The sequence below is a fragment of the Ascaphus truei genome, chromosome 4 (assembly GCF_040206685.1).
Source record: "Ascaphus truei isolate aAscTru1 chromosome 4, aAscTru1.hap1, whole genome shotgun sequence".
NCBI lineage: Eukaryota > Metazoa > Chordata > Amphibia > Anura > Ascaphidae > Ascaphus > Ascaphus truei.
In genome coordinates, this window is record NC_134486.1 from 118,697,423 (window position 1) to 118,711,551 (window position 14,129).

A 14,129-nucleotide genomic window follows, 5' to 3' on the forward strand; every position below is an offset into this window, starting at 1 on the left:
TTTTTCAAGCCCTGTGCTTCTTTTGTTAGTATTTCCACAGAAGCACAAATATTAGTTTTAGTTGTAGTCAGTAGGCTTGCGTTAAGTCGTTCACAACTGTCCAACTGTAACCTCAGTATGTAAACTTTAACCAAGCTGCAAATGATCCCAAGCCTATTGTCACGGGAGACCAGTACATTTAACACCTTTTACCTTCCGGGATCAATTCACTGGGCAGGACACAGTAGTGGAATAAAATGGGGTTTATTCTGGTAAAACCATTAGGCATACAATGGAACACAAAATACAGGGAATACATGCTTAACTGGGTTCTCGGAGGAGTCTCTAGCCTGACTAGGTACAGGGCCTGCTTCAAGAAGGCTTACCCTGCCCGCTCCACGTCCAGGAACACCATGACACTATCAACCGGATAGATAACTAGCTTTCCCCGCTGGCCGGGTCTTCGTTGAATATTAGAACTTGGCCGCATTCTGAGAACTTGTCCTCAGCTAGGCTAGGCTTCTCCGGCACTTTCGTGCAGAGTGCTTTTCTATTCAGAGCAAAGCACTTTTGAAAAGCAAGCCAGTGCTTCACCGGACCAAGTCTCAGGATTGTCTGGTTCTCCGCTCGGGACTCCCTTACATAGACCTCGGTGTACTATGTTTAACATGGAAGAGGGACTGGCAGCCAATCGGAGAATGGATCGTAATTGCAACAGACAGTCATAAGCTGGGGGCTCGGCTTGCCGCAGGTGTCAGAGGAGGGGGAGTATTGAATTGCTCAGGTAGCCGGTGAACGGGAAATTTTAACTGGCCAATGGGAACCATGCCTACGAGCTTCCCCCGGCCAGCCCTATACCTCCTGCTGGGTAGGCTCCACCAATTCTGAGAGAACAAAGAGGCTCCCATGCAGGAAGTCTTTGTCTCTGGACGTGGAACTCCACCCTTCCCCGCTCACCAAATGGCCCTACACATCTCGACTTCCATCCTCCACTTTGATCCTCCATCTCTATGCAGGCACCTCGACTGATCGAATTACCAAGACTGCCCTCATAGAGATGAAAACACATTTTAAAACTACATTTCTTTTTTATAACTTTGTCTCAGAAACTTGGGCTGCATGACTTGGCCTCAGCCACGTTTTAAAACTAAGTTTTGAGAACTTGCTGGCAGGGAAAAACCATATTTCATAGGGGAAACATAGTGGTATTAAGGTGCACACGAGTACCCGCAAATCAGAAGTGATATGCGGGTACAATTAAGGGATAACCGGTAGTGTTGCCCAAAAACATTTTACACACAGTTTAATACTCCCCCCCCCAGTATCCACTATTATAGTCCCGTTCCCGAAGTCCCAGTTCTGTACCTTTGATGGATATGAGGTACCAAACACACACATTGTACCTGGCTCATAGTGCTGACATGCCGCCGGAGAGACACGGTTTTTATGGGTAACCAGCTGGGCTTCACATTTATTATGAAGGCTGGCTACCCCCGCCGTCACACCATTTTTTAACAAATAGTAGAAAGTAAACTTTGAAGTACTGCATAACTGCTGAAGTGAACCTTGACCCAGCAACCTCATCTTGCATCCATTTATGGCCACTACAGCTTCTAAGGAGTTCATAGACGGGTCATGGCTAAAATAAATTGTCCAGTCCAGAGTATTCACTTTGGCTTCTTACATACAGTAGCAATATAGAAAGCCAAAATGGCCACTTCAGAACCCTGGACAAGGCCAATAAAAGGTCTGCTACCTGGCATTAGGTGCTGGAAGCAACCAACACCAGGTATAACCATGAACTAAAATAGCATAGTGTTAAGTTCTACATTAACTTTAACAAACTGCTGTAGATATGCATTGAGGTGGTCCACACCTCATTTGTATATCAGTAGCCCTAACATCTGTTAAAGTTAACAGCAGGCCATCATAGCATTAAAGAGCACTGAATGCATTGTTAGGGAGCTTTGAAGATCCCTGTTAGCACTTAATGAGATGTTAACTGAAGTTAACGTCTTGTTAAGTCACTAATGGAGTTTTGTGGACCTGCCTTTTCTTGCATAAAATGGGGTATGGATGAAAGGAAAATAAGCATAATTTTCCCACTGTATAAATCTTTAGTCAGGCCTCGGTCCCGCTGCGCTCGTTGGCGCGGGCGGCCATGTCGCGAGTTCCCCACCAGCAGGGGAATCCTCGAGACCCGGTCCCGGTCCCCCCTGGCGGCACAGCTGACTACACGCTGTGGCGCGTCAGCCGCTAGGAGACACAAGAGAATGGTGTTTCCTAGCGTTGACGCGTCACGTGGTGTGGCTGTGAGCCAATGGGGAGGGGAGGCTTCGGGAGGAGGAGAGGTTTCGGGGAGCGGGGAGGAGTGTGGAGTGAAAGCAGGTGAGTGCCTGTCTGTGTGTGTGTCTGAGTGCGTGCGTGCCTGTCTGTGTGTGTATGTGTGTGCCTGAGTGCGTGAGTGCCTGCCTCTGTCTGTGTGTGTGTGTGTGTATGAGTGCGTGAGTGCCTGCCTGTGTGTGCGCGCGTGTGTGTGTGTATGAGTGCGTGAGTGCCTGCCTGTGTGTGTGTGTGTGTATGTATGAGTGCCTGCGTGTGTGTGTGTTTAAACTTACCCTCAGCAGCTTCAGCTCCAGCCCGAGTCCGTGGAGGGAGGAGGGGGGGGAGAGTAGTGGGTCCCTCCGCTCAAGCCACGCCCCCCCTCCCTGTCAAGCCTCCCACTCCGCCCACCTCCCGCTCCGGCTCCCGCTCCCTACAGACCGCATATCGCGGTCTGTGTATGTCAGTGCACCGCCTGTCTGCAGTGCGGGTGCGCTGACTCTGGGAGTGGGGCCTTAGCCTAAGACCCCACCTTGAAGATGGAATGCAGTTTTGGGCACCAATCCATAAAAAGACATTATGGAACTTGAAAATGTACAGAAAAAATGTCACCAAACTAATTAAGGTGATTGAAGATCTGACTAAATTAATTAATGGGAGGAAAGACTAGCTAAATTAAATGTTTTTATATTAGAAAAGAGGCATCTAAGAGGGGATATGAAACCATATACAATATATTAAAGGTCAATTCATGGAACTTTCTAAATAACTATTCATGCCAAGGATGTTACAAATGACACAGGATCGTCCCTTAAGATTTGAGGAAAGGCGATTTTAATCAGCATCCCTCATTTTGCGGTTTAGATAATGATGGCATCATAATGACTTTATAAGAACAAAGAAATGGGATTGAATAATTTTCCAGTAGAAGCCAGACCTTACAAACATATCATGAAATAGATCTGCTATCTGCTATTTTCAAGGTTTCAGACTTATTAATCATAATATAATTAATAATAATAGTATTATTAATTAATAATTATTCATAAATAATTATTGATATAGAATTATTATTAATACTTAATACATAATTAATACATAATGTGGCAATGTGTTGTAGAGGATGAATATATTTATAGGTTATCTCTTGTCACACCAAGCCTATGGTGCAGAGGTAAGAGGCAAGGCATTGGTATCAGAAGGTCCCGAGTTCAATCCCTGCATGTGTTTTGTACAAAATGTATTAATGTTTAATTGTGTCTGTGTCTGGTAGTCAGTAAAGCACTGAATTGAATGTTTGAAAAAAAAAAACCGATGGCACGCGACGGCAGAGAGATGAGCAGGAAGAGGAGAGAGATGAGCACGTGGACAGGACAGCTGGAAGAGGAGAGTGTAAGGCGGCAAAATGGAGGATTTGAGATGCAGTTAAGGCGGAAAAATGGAGGCTTTCAATTCGGGAGCCATGCTTAGACCGCGTTATAACCGATTTCGTGTCGCGCTATAACGGGGTTTACCTATTTTTTTTTTTTAAGTCAGTTTCAAAGCATGGTAAGCTGATGCATTTTTGAAGTTTCATTTTCTCTGGCTACATAGTTACAGTACATAGTAGATGAGGTTGAAAAAAGAAATACGTCAATCACGTTCAACCTATATTACATTTAGACAACAGATACTTTATGTTATATCTATACTTCCTTATTGATCAAGAGGAAGTCAAACAAAAAATTCCCAGTGACATATCATCCAATGATAAATCATAAGGGGAATAATAAATTCCTTCCTAACTCGAAGAATTGGCAATCGGATAATTCCCTGGATCAACATTCTTCCCATGTTTACTTAGTGATGCAGCGGCCGTTATTCGAATACTTCACGCGTCATGTACATCGGAATCCCGATTTGAAACCGCGAGATGAATTCCAGCCTTTCCGCACTAAGATGTGAGCGCGACGAGTGCAGAAAAACGAATTTTAGTATTCTGGCTTTTAAAAACATTAAATTGACACAGTAGCACAGTTGCACAGTAGCACAGTACTGTACACATTACAATTCATCCATTTTATTGCAAACGAAGAAACAGAATCCATGAAATTCAAACAAAACAACCGCGATAAGCGCGTGTGCCTGGGGCGAATGGCCGCGTTCATGCTGCATGGGGAACAGCAGAGAACTCAAAATCGGCGCCGTGATGTGTTCGAATAACGGCCGCTGCATCAGTATTTGGTATATCCCTGTATACCTTTCCTTTCAAAAAAGACGTACAATCTTTTTTTGAAGAAATCTATTGTATCTGCCATCACAGTCACCATGGGTAATGAATTTCACATTTTAACTGCCCATACTGTAAAGAATAATTTCCATTGTTGCTGGTGAAATCTCCTTTCCTCCAACCTTAAGGGATGACCCCGTGTCCTTTGTATTGCCCTTGGGATGAATAGTTATTTTGACAGCTCCCTGTACTGTCCCCGAATATATTTGTATATAGTTATCATATCCCCTCTTAGACACCTCTTTTTTAAAGTAAATATAGGTAATTTAGCTAGCCTCTCCTTATAAGTTAAATTGTCCATCCCCTTTAACAATTTGGTCGCTCTTCTCTGCACTCTCTAATTCCATAATAGGAACAAAAGCTACATGTTTGCTGTAGGCACAGTTTCATTTGTTTTAAAGCACGGAAGCCAATCAGATTTTTAAGTTCTTACCAAATCCAGTTTTTCTGTATCCTATAAGAAATTGCACCTTTAAGTAGAAATCCAAATCGACAATAATCCAACTGATAAATACTGTATGAGCACATGACTCGAAAACGACAGCATAAAGAAAAAATATTTGGTTTTACCGTAGTATTCCACTATAATCTGTGATTTAATTACAAAGTGTGCACAACAACCCTTAAAAAGTTAATCGAGAATTTTTTCATGTAAAAAATAACATATGTACCAAATTACTTTTTTTCAGTTCAAAATGAACTGTATGTCAATTATTGAATATTTAATAAATAAATGTTTCAATACTTGGTCAACTTTATAGTATGCATAACTGCATTTGAGCAGGTTTAGATGTATGCTTAGTTAGCCTCAATCCTATATTTTAATGATGGTTAATGATAATGATGAATCTCATCAAATTTAATTTGGTATTTCTTTCTCGGCTAACTTCTCTAAGTGTGCAAATCACTGCAATGTGTCCAATAGGGTAGACAATTGATGGCCCAATACTTCTGTATAAAAGGACACAGGTATATCTTAATTATTGTCTTTTAGATTTTTTTTAATGTAGCTCCCTTAATGTAGTAGTTTTGTAAATATTGAGCCTATATTTTAAAAAGGTGAAGGCAGCCTGTAAATGTTAATACAACCATAAGGATTACAACTAAAAAGTTAAAGAAAAGTATTACTGAAGAAATAAAGAAAACATATTTTAATACCTTGTGGGTCTTATTCAATAACTTCCCCAAATTACCAGTTCAGATCAGTACTAAAGCGAAGCTCTTACCCAGAAAGTCATGGCATAAAACAAGTAAGAAGGTGTAATCTGTATTTTCAAAATATAATGAACCTTATGCAAATAAGGTGGAGAACTAGGTCATAGTTACCTCTATCAATGATTATTTAGAACACGTTATTTTGTTTTTTTTGCATGTTTTGGAACAAAAATGTTGGAAAAAATTACATGAAAAATCATTAGAAGAATGCCTAGGACTAACTTATTTTTTAAGAAAATTATATTATAATAATAGCATGTTCTTGTATAGCGCTGCTAGTTTTACGTAGTACAAATACAAAGAATGTCCCCGGCGCAAAGTGTGGTGATGATAATTACAGTACCATATCAAAAGACAGTCCTGGTTGAAAAGTCAGTCCTGATGGTAGAAAGTTTCATCAACAATGGCCCTTGACAAGACATGTAACGGCTCGAAATGGATCTGGTCTCCTAAAACTAATTCCAATTTTTAAAAGGAAGCACATCAATTAAATGTATGTAACTAGATCACATTTTCTTGCAGCTTTCTTCTCTATTTGCAAAGTAACTACGAAGCTAGTATGATTCTCCTGCATTGCATATATATCTGTAAGAGCAAGCAATTAATTACATAATATTGCTGGCACCACTGTAAAATTCATCAGTAGCTTGTTTATGTGCCAGCTACGACTAATTTGACAATGCAATAATAGGAAATTCTTACTCCAAGGGGTCTATTCACTATAGTGCAATTGCCATTATCAATCATGAATGGCCATTCAAGGTGAATGTTAGTTACTGATCAATAATGACATTCACACTTTAGTGAGTAGATCCATGTGAGCCAATTGGAGAGAATAAACATTTCTCATTTACAGCACTCACCGTACGTTTTCTTCTTTACAAAAAGACCACAGATTTCTTAGATACAGTATAACCCAATTCTGTCAAAGTTTCCAAAACGTTGTCCGTTTCTTTATTTCAGGTACAGTAATTAATTCTTGGGTCAGTCATATTGATATCTTTATAAGAAGTACAGTATATCCAGTTTCATAAGCACAACTGGCATGCATAGTAGTAAGAAACAAATATTTATCATGCAACGTTTTTTACAGGGTAATCAACACTTAAGGAATTAATTTAAAATGCAAACATAAAATTGTTCTTTAGCCTCTCAAAATAATATTCATTTACAGTATATCACATATGTAATTGTGATTGGCAATTATAAAAATTGTGACCATAAATAGTTCAAATCTCCACTATAGTTGGGAATTTTTTATTTTACTTTAAAGCAGCTAAAGAAAACTTCTTCTTTTCCCATAAAACACCACTCATCAAATTTCGATCTCTTTTTAGGCCACCGCTAAGTGTCCCGAACAGTTGCATAAATTTGTATGCATGCAACCGTCTCTCTTTCGGTGTTTTAAGATTACCTTTGAGTATGGCAACCCTCAACTGTTCGGGACACTTAGCGGTGGCCTAAACAGAGATTGAAATTTTATGAGTCATTACTGACACAAGTGAACTCTCTTCCCATGAGCGCTATAGGCCGTACTATATGTATGCACACACAGCTGTCTCTTACACATAATAATACTCCTTGTTTTTCCATCCCTATACACCGATAGGGACCACATAGTATCCACACACACTTTTAGTTGTGCTACAATCTCTCACATTTCCACACCTACCCACACCATTTATATCCACTCCCACTCCACACACACCTTTTGTAAAGCACTGTATATACTGTGGACTCTCCATTCATTTATATTCACACAGATACACACACACACTCTTACATCACTTGCTTTCAGGAACCTTTTGACACCTCTAGCCATAAAACACAGCCACACCGGGGGAAGGACTAGCACAGATAACATTCCAAGAGACACTGTTTTTAAGTATACCTTTTGCTTGCTTCATTCATTGTAACATCGCCGGAAGAAGAGATCAGTGTATCTCGAAAGCTCGCACAAATAAAAGCATTTCGTTAGCCACAGAACGGTATCATCTATTTATTTTTTGATTTTATATATATATATATATATGTGTGTGTCAAAAGGAGTGCTAGTGGGTGTGGCTAAATGTATACAACAAAAAACAGAAATGCCCAAAGCTACTTCCAATGTGACAAAAATACACAGTGCAATACCTATATATCTCTTGTAAAAAAGGTCATTTGGTTTAACCCTTTGGCCAAAGCATCTTAAGCCTGCTGCCACTTACAAGGCATGACCGTAGCAGGGCCTAACACTCACCTGGGTTAAAATTCTTATTTACCTGTATAATTACAGGAAGAATGATCACATTGGATCTGTCGTAACCTGGCAAAATGAAACTGACCTGCCAACTTGGAAAGTGGGGTGGGGCAAGCTTAAACCTTGGGGGGAGGGTTTTTTTTTATACTCCATCTAATCATACTTGATAATATACTATAAACATTATTAGTGTTCGTGAAATGTACATATTTCAGAGTATTAGTTACTGGAATAAGGCAATCCATTTCTCTTATTTGCTTGTTCTCCTAAAATGCCAGACTGGCTGACACACTATTTGTGAGCCTGTTATAAGAGCTTATTTTTTGTATGTTAAGTAAATTGTGTTCCTTTTTAGCAGCAGCACAAGCCTCAGCAGTTTCCCAGAAGGAGTAAATCTCTCTGCAAATATTTATAAAGAGTAAAAAAAAAATTCTATGCAAGTTTATTGGATTTGACACCTTTCCAGGGGTTAAAGATTAAGAAATGCTTAATGTATGTCTAGTCGCCCAGCCATCAAGTTAGTACATAACTTATTCTCCATATGGTGATACATATTTCCTGGGAAAATACTTGAGAGAGATAGCTGGGAGTCTAGACATGTGGTACCTGCGTAATTATTATGACGAGAGCCATGAAATGTTATTATCACAGTTTTATGGATATTATTTAAAATATTGAAATATTATTTCAATACTCTTCATTTCTTATCTGAGCTTCATTTTCATGTGCTGTTGTTTACTGAGACTAAGAGGCATATGCTTTTTTTTTTTCAAAAAAGGCCTACTGCTATTCAGTTAACCTCAATAAGTGGCCGATAAAAGGCTTTTTCAGCATTTTTCTTTCTCCAAAAAAAACAAATTGCCAGGCGAGCAGCGATAAGTCACTTATCGGCAGTCACATCCTTTTGAACTAATGTAACCTATCACATGGTACAGCAACCAATGGGATTGTCTTCAATCCCATTTGCTGTAATACCATGTGATTATATCCATGTGGTTTTAAGGATGTGACATACCTCCAATGGAGATGCCGTCACATTCTTAAAAAAAAAAAAGAGGTGGGCACATGATACAGCATGCAATTGAATTAGATCTGTATAATCTCACCCTAAAATGTGACGACACAGGCCATATATATATAAGGCCTGGATGTCTCATTTTACCTCAAGAAGCAAACGAGTCAACATCCGTTGTGCTTTTATCATGGGGCTTTTGATTGAAAGAAGAACACACAAATACCCAGTAAGTTCACAAAATATATATATGCATATAATTGCCAGAAATGGAGTGCTACTGGGCATGGCGATATATACTACAAAAAAACACAAACAGAGCCCAGTGCTACATCCAATGGCAAAAATACACAGTGAAATACCTACATATCTCTTGAATAAAAGGGTCATTTAGTTTAACACTTTGGCCAAAGCATTGTAAGACTGTGAGCCCCTTCAAGGCATGACCACAAAATCACAGGTCCTAACACTAATTAAAATTCTTAATAACCTGTACAATACTAGGAAGAATGATCATAATTGATCTGTCATAATCAGCTGCATGGTTCTAAATCTGATTGAAATTATTATTTACCTTGATAATACCAGGAATAATGCTCTGTATTAGAATTGTCACAATTCCTAATAACTAATTCCATGTAGCTAATTCTATGTTGCCAAAGTAGCTATTGTTAGGTCACTGGTCACTACTAAGTTCCAGCACCTACTAGAATAGTCATCTGATATGTATGACACCTAAAAGGTTAAGTATGTCTGTATCTTGCCCAGTTAGAGTGGTAGGATAGTGACATCGTACAGGGGTATAAAAAAAGCTGTAGAAGACTCCAGGCGCTAGGCTCCTGGAGGGCACCAGAGGAGAGGAGTCTCACTGTGTTAAGTTTATGATGTTAATAGTATGTCATACTGTATGTGCAACATCACGTGTAAAGTATGGTCACCTTTTGTTGTTTTAAAGTTAGGAAACAGGGTTCATTATCTGGGAAGGGCAACTGGAATAGTCAAGATGCCGAAGAATGCTATCTTTCCTTGAAAGAAGATGTGCATGGCATTTCAAGTAAGGGATCCCTAGATCAGGGGTCCGGGAAGTGTCACAGCTAGAGTTGCTCTAATGCCAATTCTATATCTATGCACACCAGGTTGCCAAAGTATGAACTGGTAGGGCATTGTAATGATGACAGGTAGATGGGAACCTCGATAGAAGTACACCCCTCCAAAGAGTCCTGGTCGGTACCTGGGAATGACTCCAGTTCACTTGAGCCAGAGATTGCAAGTTTCCCTTAACCTAGGGCAATGGATGGTGACAAGTCATGTGTGCCTCCCTGGGAAGCTATCTGAGCACCCAGGGAAGGAAGATGTAGGTAACCAGTCTGTATAAATAAAGTAACTAGTAGGTCTAATAAAGTCCCTGGCACCCTTTTTACATCTGCTAGCCCGGATGCTAGCACTCCGAGAAAAATGTATGAGACTCTAAGCATTAACACTTGCACAAACCTATTCCACCACACTTCGATTAGTTGTGACCCTCTTTCAGGGCCAGGAGACGAGAGGTTACACATCTATTTATATTTCTCTTTGTTATTGCTACTTGTTTGTTAAAGGAATCTATCTTGAAATTCTTACCAAACTATTGTGAATAATGGAAAAATGATATGGCTAGCACTCTGTTTATTTTTTTTAAATAAAAGCATGAAAACACTTTTGTATGTATGTATGACTTTATTGATATAGCGCCATTAATGTACATAGCGCTTCACAGTAGTAATACAAACGACAATCATATAAATAACAAATATAAATAACACATAATGAGAAGAAGTGCTTCAAACATAAAAGTAACATTTAGGAAAAGGGGTCCCTGCTCCGAAGAGCTTACAATCTAATTGGTAGGTAGGAAGAATGTACAGAGACAGTAGTAGGGCATTCTGGTAAGTGCATCTACAAGGGGGCAAGCTTTATGTATCAGGTGTATAGTATTAGCTACGGAGCTACTCATATGCTTTTTAAGTAGGTGTGTTTTAAGGTGGGTCTTAAAGGTGGTTAGAGAGGGTGCTAGTCGGATATTGAGGGAAGGGCATTCTAGTGGTGTGGGGCAGTCAGTGAGAAAGGTTAAAGGTGGGAGAGGATTTAGATACAAAGGGGGCAGAGAGAAAACATCCTTGAGCGGAACGCAAGTGTCGGGATGGTGCATAGCGAGAATTTAGGGTTGAGATGTAAGGAGGGGCAGAAGAGTGCAAAGCTTTAAAACTTTTGATAATTAGGCAGCAATCTATTGTTTTCTGTGAGAGGAATTGTCAGACTAGTGTTATTACCATTCAAACACATTGAACCGTACAAGCAGTGAAAATTGAAACAAAACCCATGAATTGCTGTAAAATCTGTACACATTTGTCTATAATATTCAGATATTGTAGTATAATTTCTTCCCTTGTTTCCAGTTTCTATCTGATTTTACTGTACATATCCATGCTATCTTTTTTCGTTTGTCAATTTCTAGCCACTGAGGAAGTTGCTGAAATGAGAAAGAGGCAGCAATCACAAAATGAAGAAACCTCTGCTGCGCCTCAACCTCCTGGGAACCAAAGGCCGAACACGTGCTGCTTTTGTTGGTGCTGTTGTTGCAGTTGCTCATGGTATGTCATGCAGTATATTTGGTACCATATCCAATACAGGTAAATAAAGAAAACAAGACTCATGCAAACTCCCTAAAATGTTCACTAGTCTGTACACAATAGTCTCTATACAGTATGTGTTGGGTATTTCTACTTGACCTCAAAACTAGTGAAGCATGTATGTAAACATATATTTATATATATACACAGAGGCAGTCAATGTTATTGTACCTGTTATTGTGCGGTAAGACAAGCAACATTGCACAATTGTGCATGACTAACTGCAAGAGTGGCACCAGTGTATAGAATTGCAAATCCAATGATAATCTCTTAAAACATGCACCAGAGGAAGTCTTTAATTGTGTGATAATGGGCACAATAACACTGACTATAAGTAGCTTGTATACTGTACATTGTTTTATTTTACTCACAAATTTATCTGTGTAAATATAAAAAACAGAATATAGTGCAACCAGTAACAGGTGAAAAAATGAATATGTAAAAATGGTGTAAATCCTACTCACAAATGAGAATTATAATTCCAGCAGATCAGAGATACACCTCTCTCTGATGGGAGCTCTGTGGCAGATGCACCTCTGTGTGTTATATCTCTGTGTATCGTGTGCCTCCAGTGTTGTCTGTCAATGGGAGTGTTACTCGTCAGTAAAATAGAGATAGACGAACATAGGGTATTATGTCCAAAATTGTATTGCACAAACAGTAATAAAAAATAGGATTCACTCACATTTTACATATGTGTAACATTCATTTGAGAGACCTTTGTGATCCCTGGCTTTCTCCCGATCTTCAGCACGTCTCTGTTGCTTCCGCAATTGTCACTGCCGGTAATGTCAGTGGATGGAGTGTCTACAATAATGCGGCTGCCAGCAATTGGATCTTTGGTCCTCCGGAACACAATTCAACGCGTTTCGCCAAGGCTTTCCCAAGAATTATGCTCAATAGTATTAACCCAGTCTATTTATAGCAACTCACCTAATTGCCCCCCCCTATAGTAATTAATTAGCCTAAATCAATTGAATAAGTATATAAAACTCATATGCATACTGATGGTGCATATAAATACTGTATAATCATATAATGTAATCCATAATTTATACAATATTTAAAATGAATATAAATGTATAATCCTATCTAATATTATCACAATGAAATCGCAAATTCATTCATAGTGTATCCTCTGTGATGGAATCTATCATGCAAACCATACAGACAAATTTGTATCAATTTAACTAATCAACAATGATATATTAAATAATAGATACATAATGTGATCCTGCCCTATAACAACATGTGCAATACAAAATAGTACATATTTAACAATAATTTTAATAACTATGCAAATCTCTAAAAAACTATCCAAATCTCTAAAAAACAATATAATAAAAATGAGATAAAAACAGTGCAGAGAAAAGGAATCTAAAATGTAGAAATGGAAACATGCATTTTAAAATATATGTTTAACCATTGTCTTTTATAACCATTTTGTTTTTAACTTAACTTTTTGTGTACTGTATAACCTATTAGATTCTAATCAATATTTCCATTTCTACATTTTAGATTCCTTTTCTCTGCACCGTTTTATCTCATTTTTATTATATTGTTTTTTTAGAGATTTGTATAGTTTTTTTTAGAGATTTGCATACTAATTAAAATTATTGTTAAATATGTACTATTTTGTATTGCACATGTTGTTATAGTGCAGGATCACATTATGTATCTATTATTTAATATATCATTGTTGATTAGTTAAATTGATGCAAATTTGTCTGTATGGGTTGCATGATAGATTCCATCACTGAGGATACACTATGAATGAATTTGCGATTCCTTTGTGATAATATTAGATAGGATTATACATTTATATTAATTTTAAATATTGCATAAATTATGGATTAGATTATATGACTATATTTATATGCACCATCAGTATGCGTATGAGTTTTATATACTTATTCAATTGATTTAGGCTAATTAATTACTATAGGGAGGGCAATTAGGTTAGCTGCTATAAATAGACTGGGTTAGTACTGTTGAGCATAATTCTTGAGAAAGCCTCGGCGAAACGCGATGAATTGTGTTCCAGGGGACAAAAGATCCAATTACTGGCAGCCGCGCTATTGCAGACACTCCATCAGCCCCAACCACTGACGTCACTGGCAGTGACGATTGCGGAAGCAATGGAGACGCGCTGAAATCGGGAGAAAGCCAGGGATCACAGAGGTCTCTCAAATGAATGTTACACATATGTAAAATGTGAGTGAATCCTATTTTTTATTACTGTTTGTGCAATACAATTTTGGACATACTACCCTATGTTCGTCTATCTCTCTTTTACTGACGAGTAACACTCCCATTGACGGACAACACTGGAGGCACACGATACACAGAGATTTAACACATGGAGGTGCATCTGCCACTGAGCTCCCATCAGAGAGTGGTGTATCTCTGATCTGCTGGAAT

At 38.7% G+C, this 14,129-nt stretch overlaps 1 protein-coding gene across 3 annotated transcripts in view; it reads left to right on the plus strand.

Annotated features, from left to right (window-relative positions):
• RGS17 (regulator of G protein signaling 17) overlaps positions 1-14,129 on the plus strand; it is a 202,382-nt gene that overhangs the window by 98,704 nt on the left and 89,549 nt on the right. For 2 of the 3 annotated variants that reach the window (XM_075596499.1, XM_075596500.1), the window contains exon 2: positions 11,534-11,669. In XM_075596499.1, the coding sequence (XP_075452614.1) occupies positions 11,554-11,669 (116 nt within the window). In that variant the 5' untranslated portion in view covers positions 11,534-11,553. Of the gene's footprint in view, positions 1-11,533; positions 11,709-14,129 lie in introns of all 3 variants that reach the window. The other variant, XM_075596497.1, reaches the window with a different exon arrangement.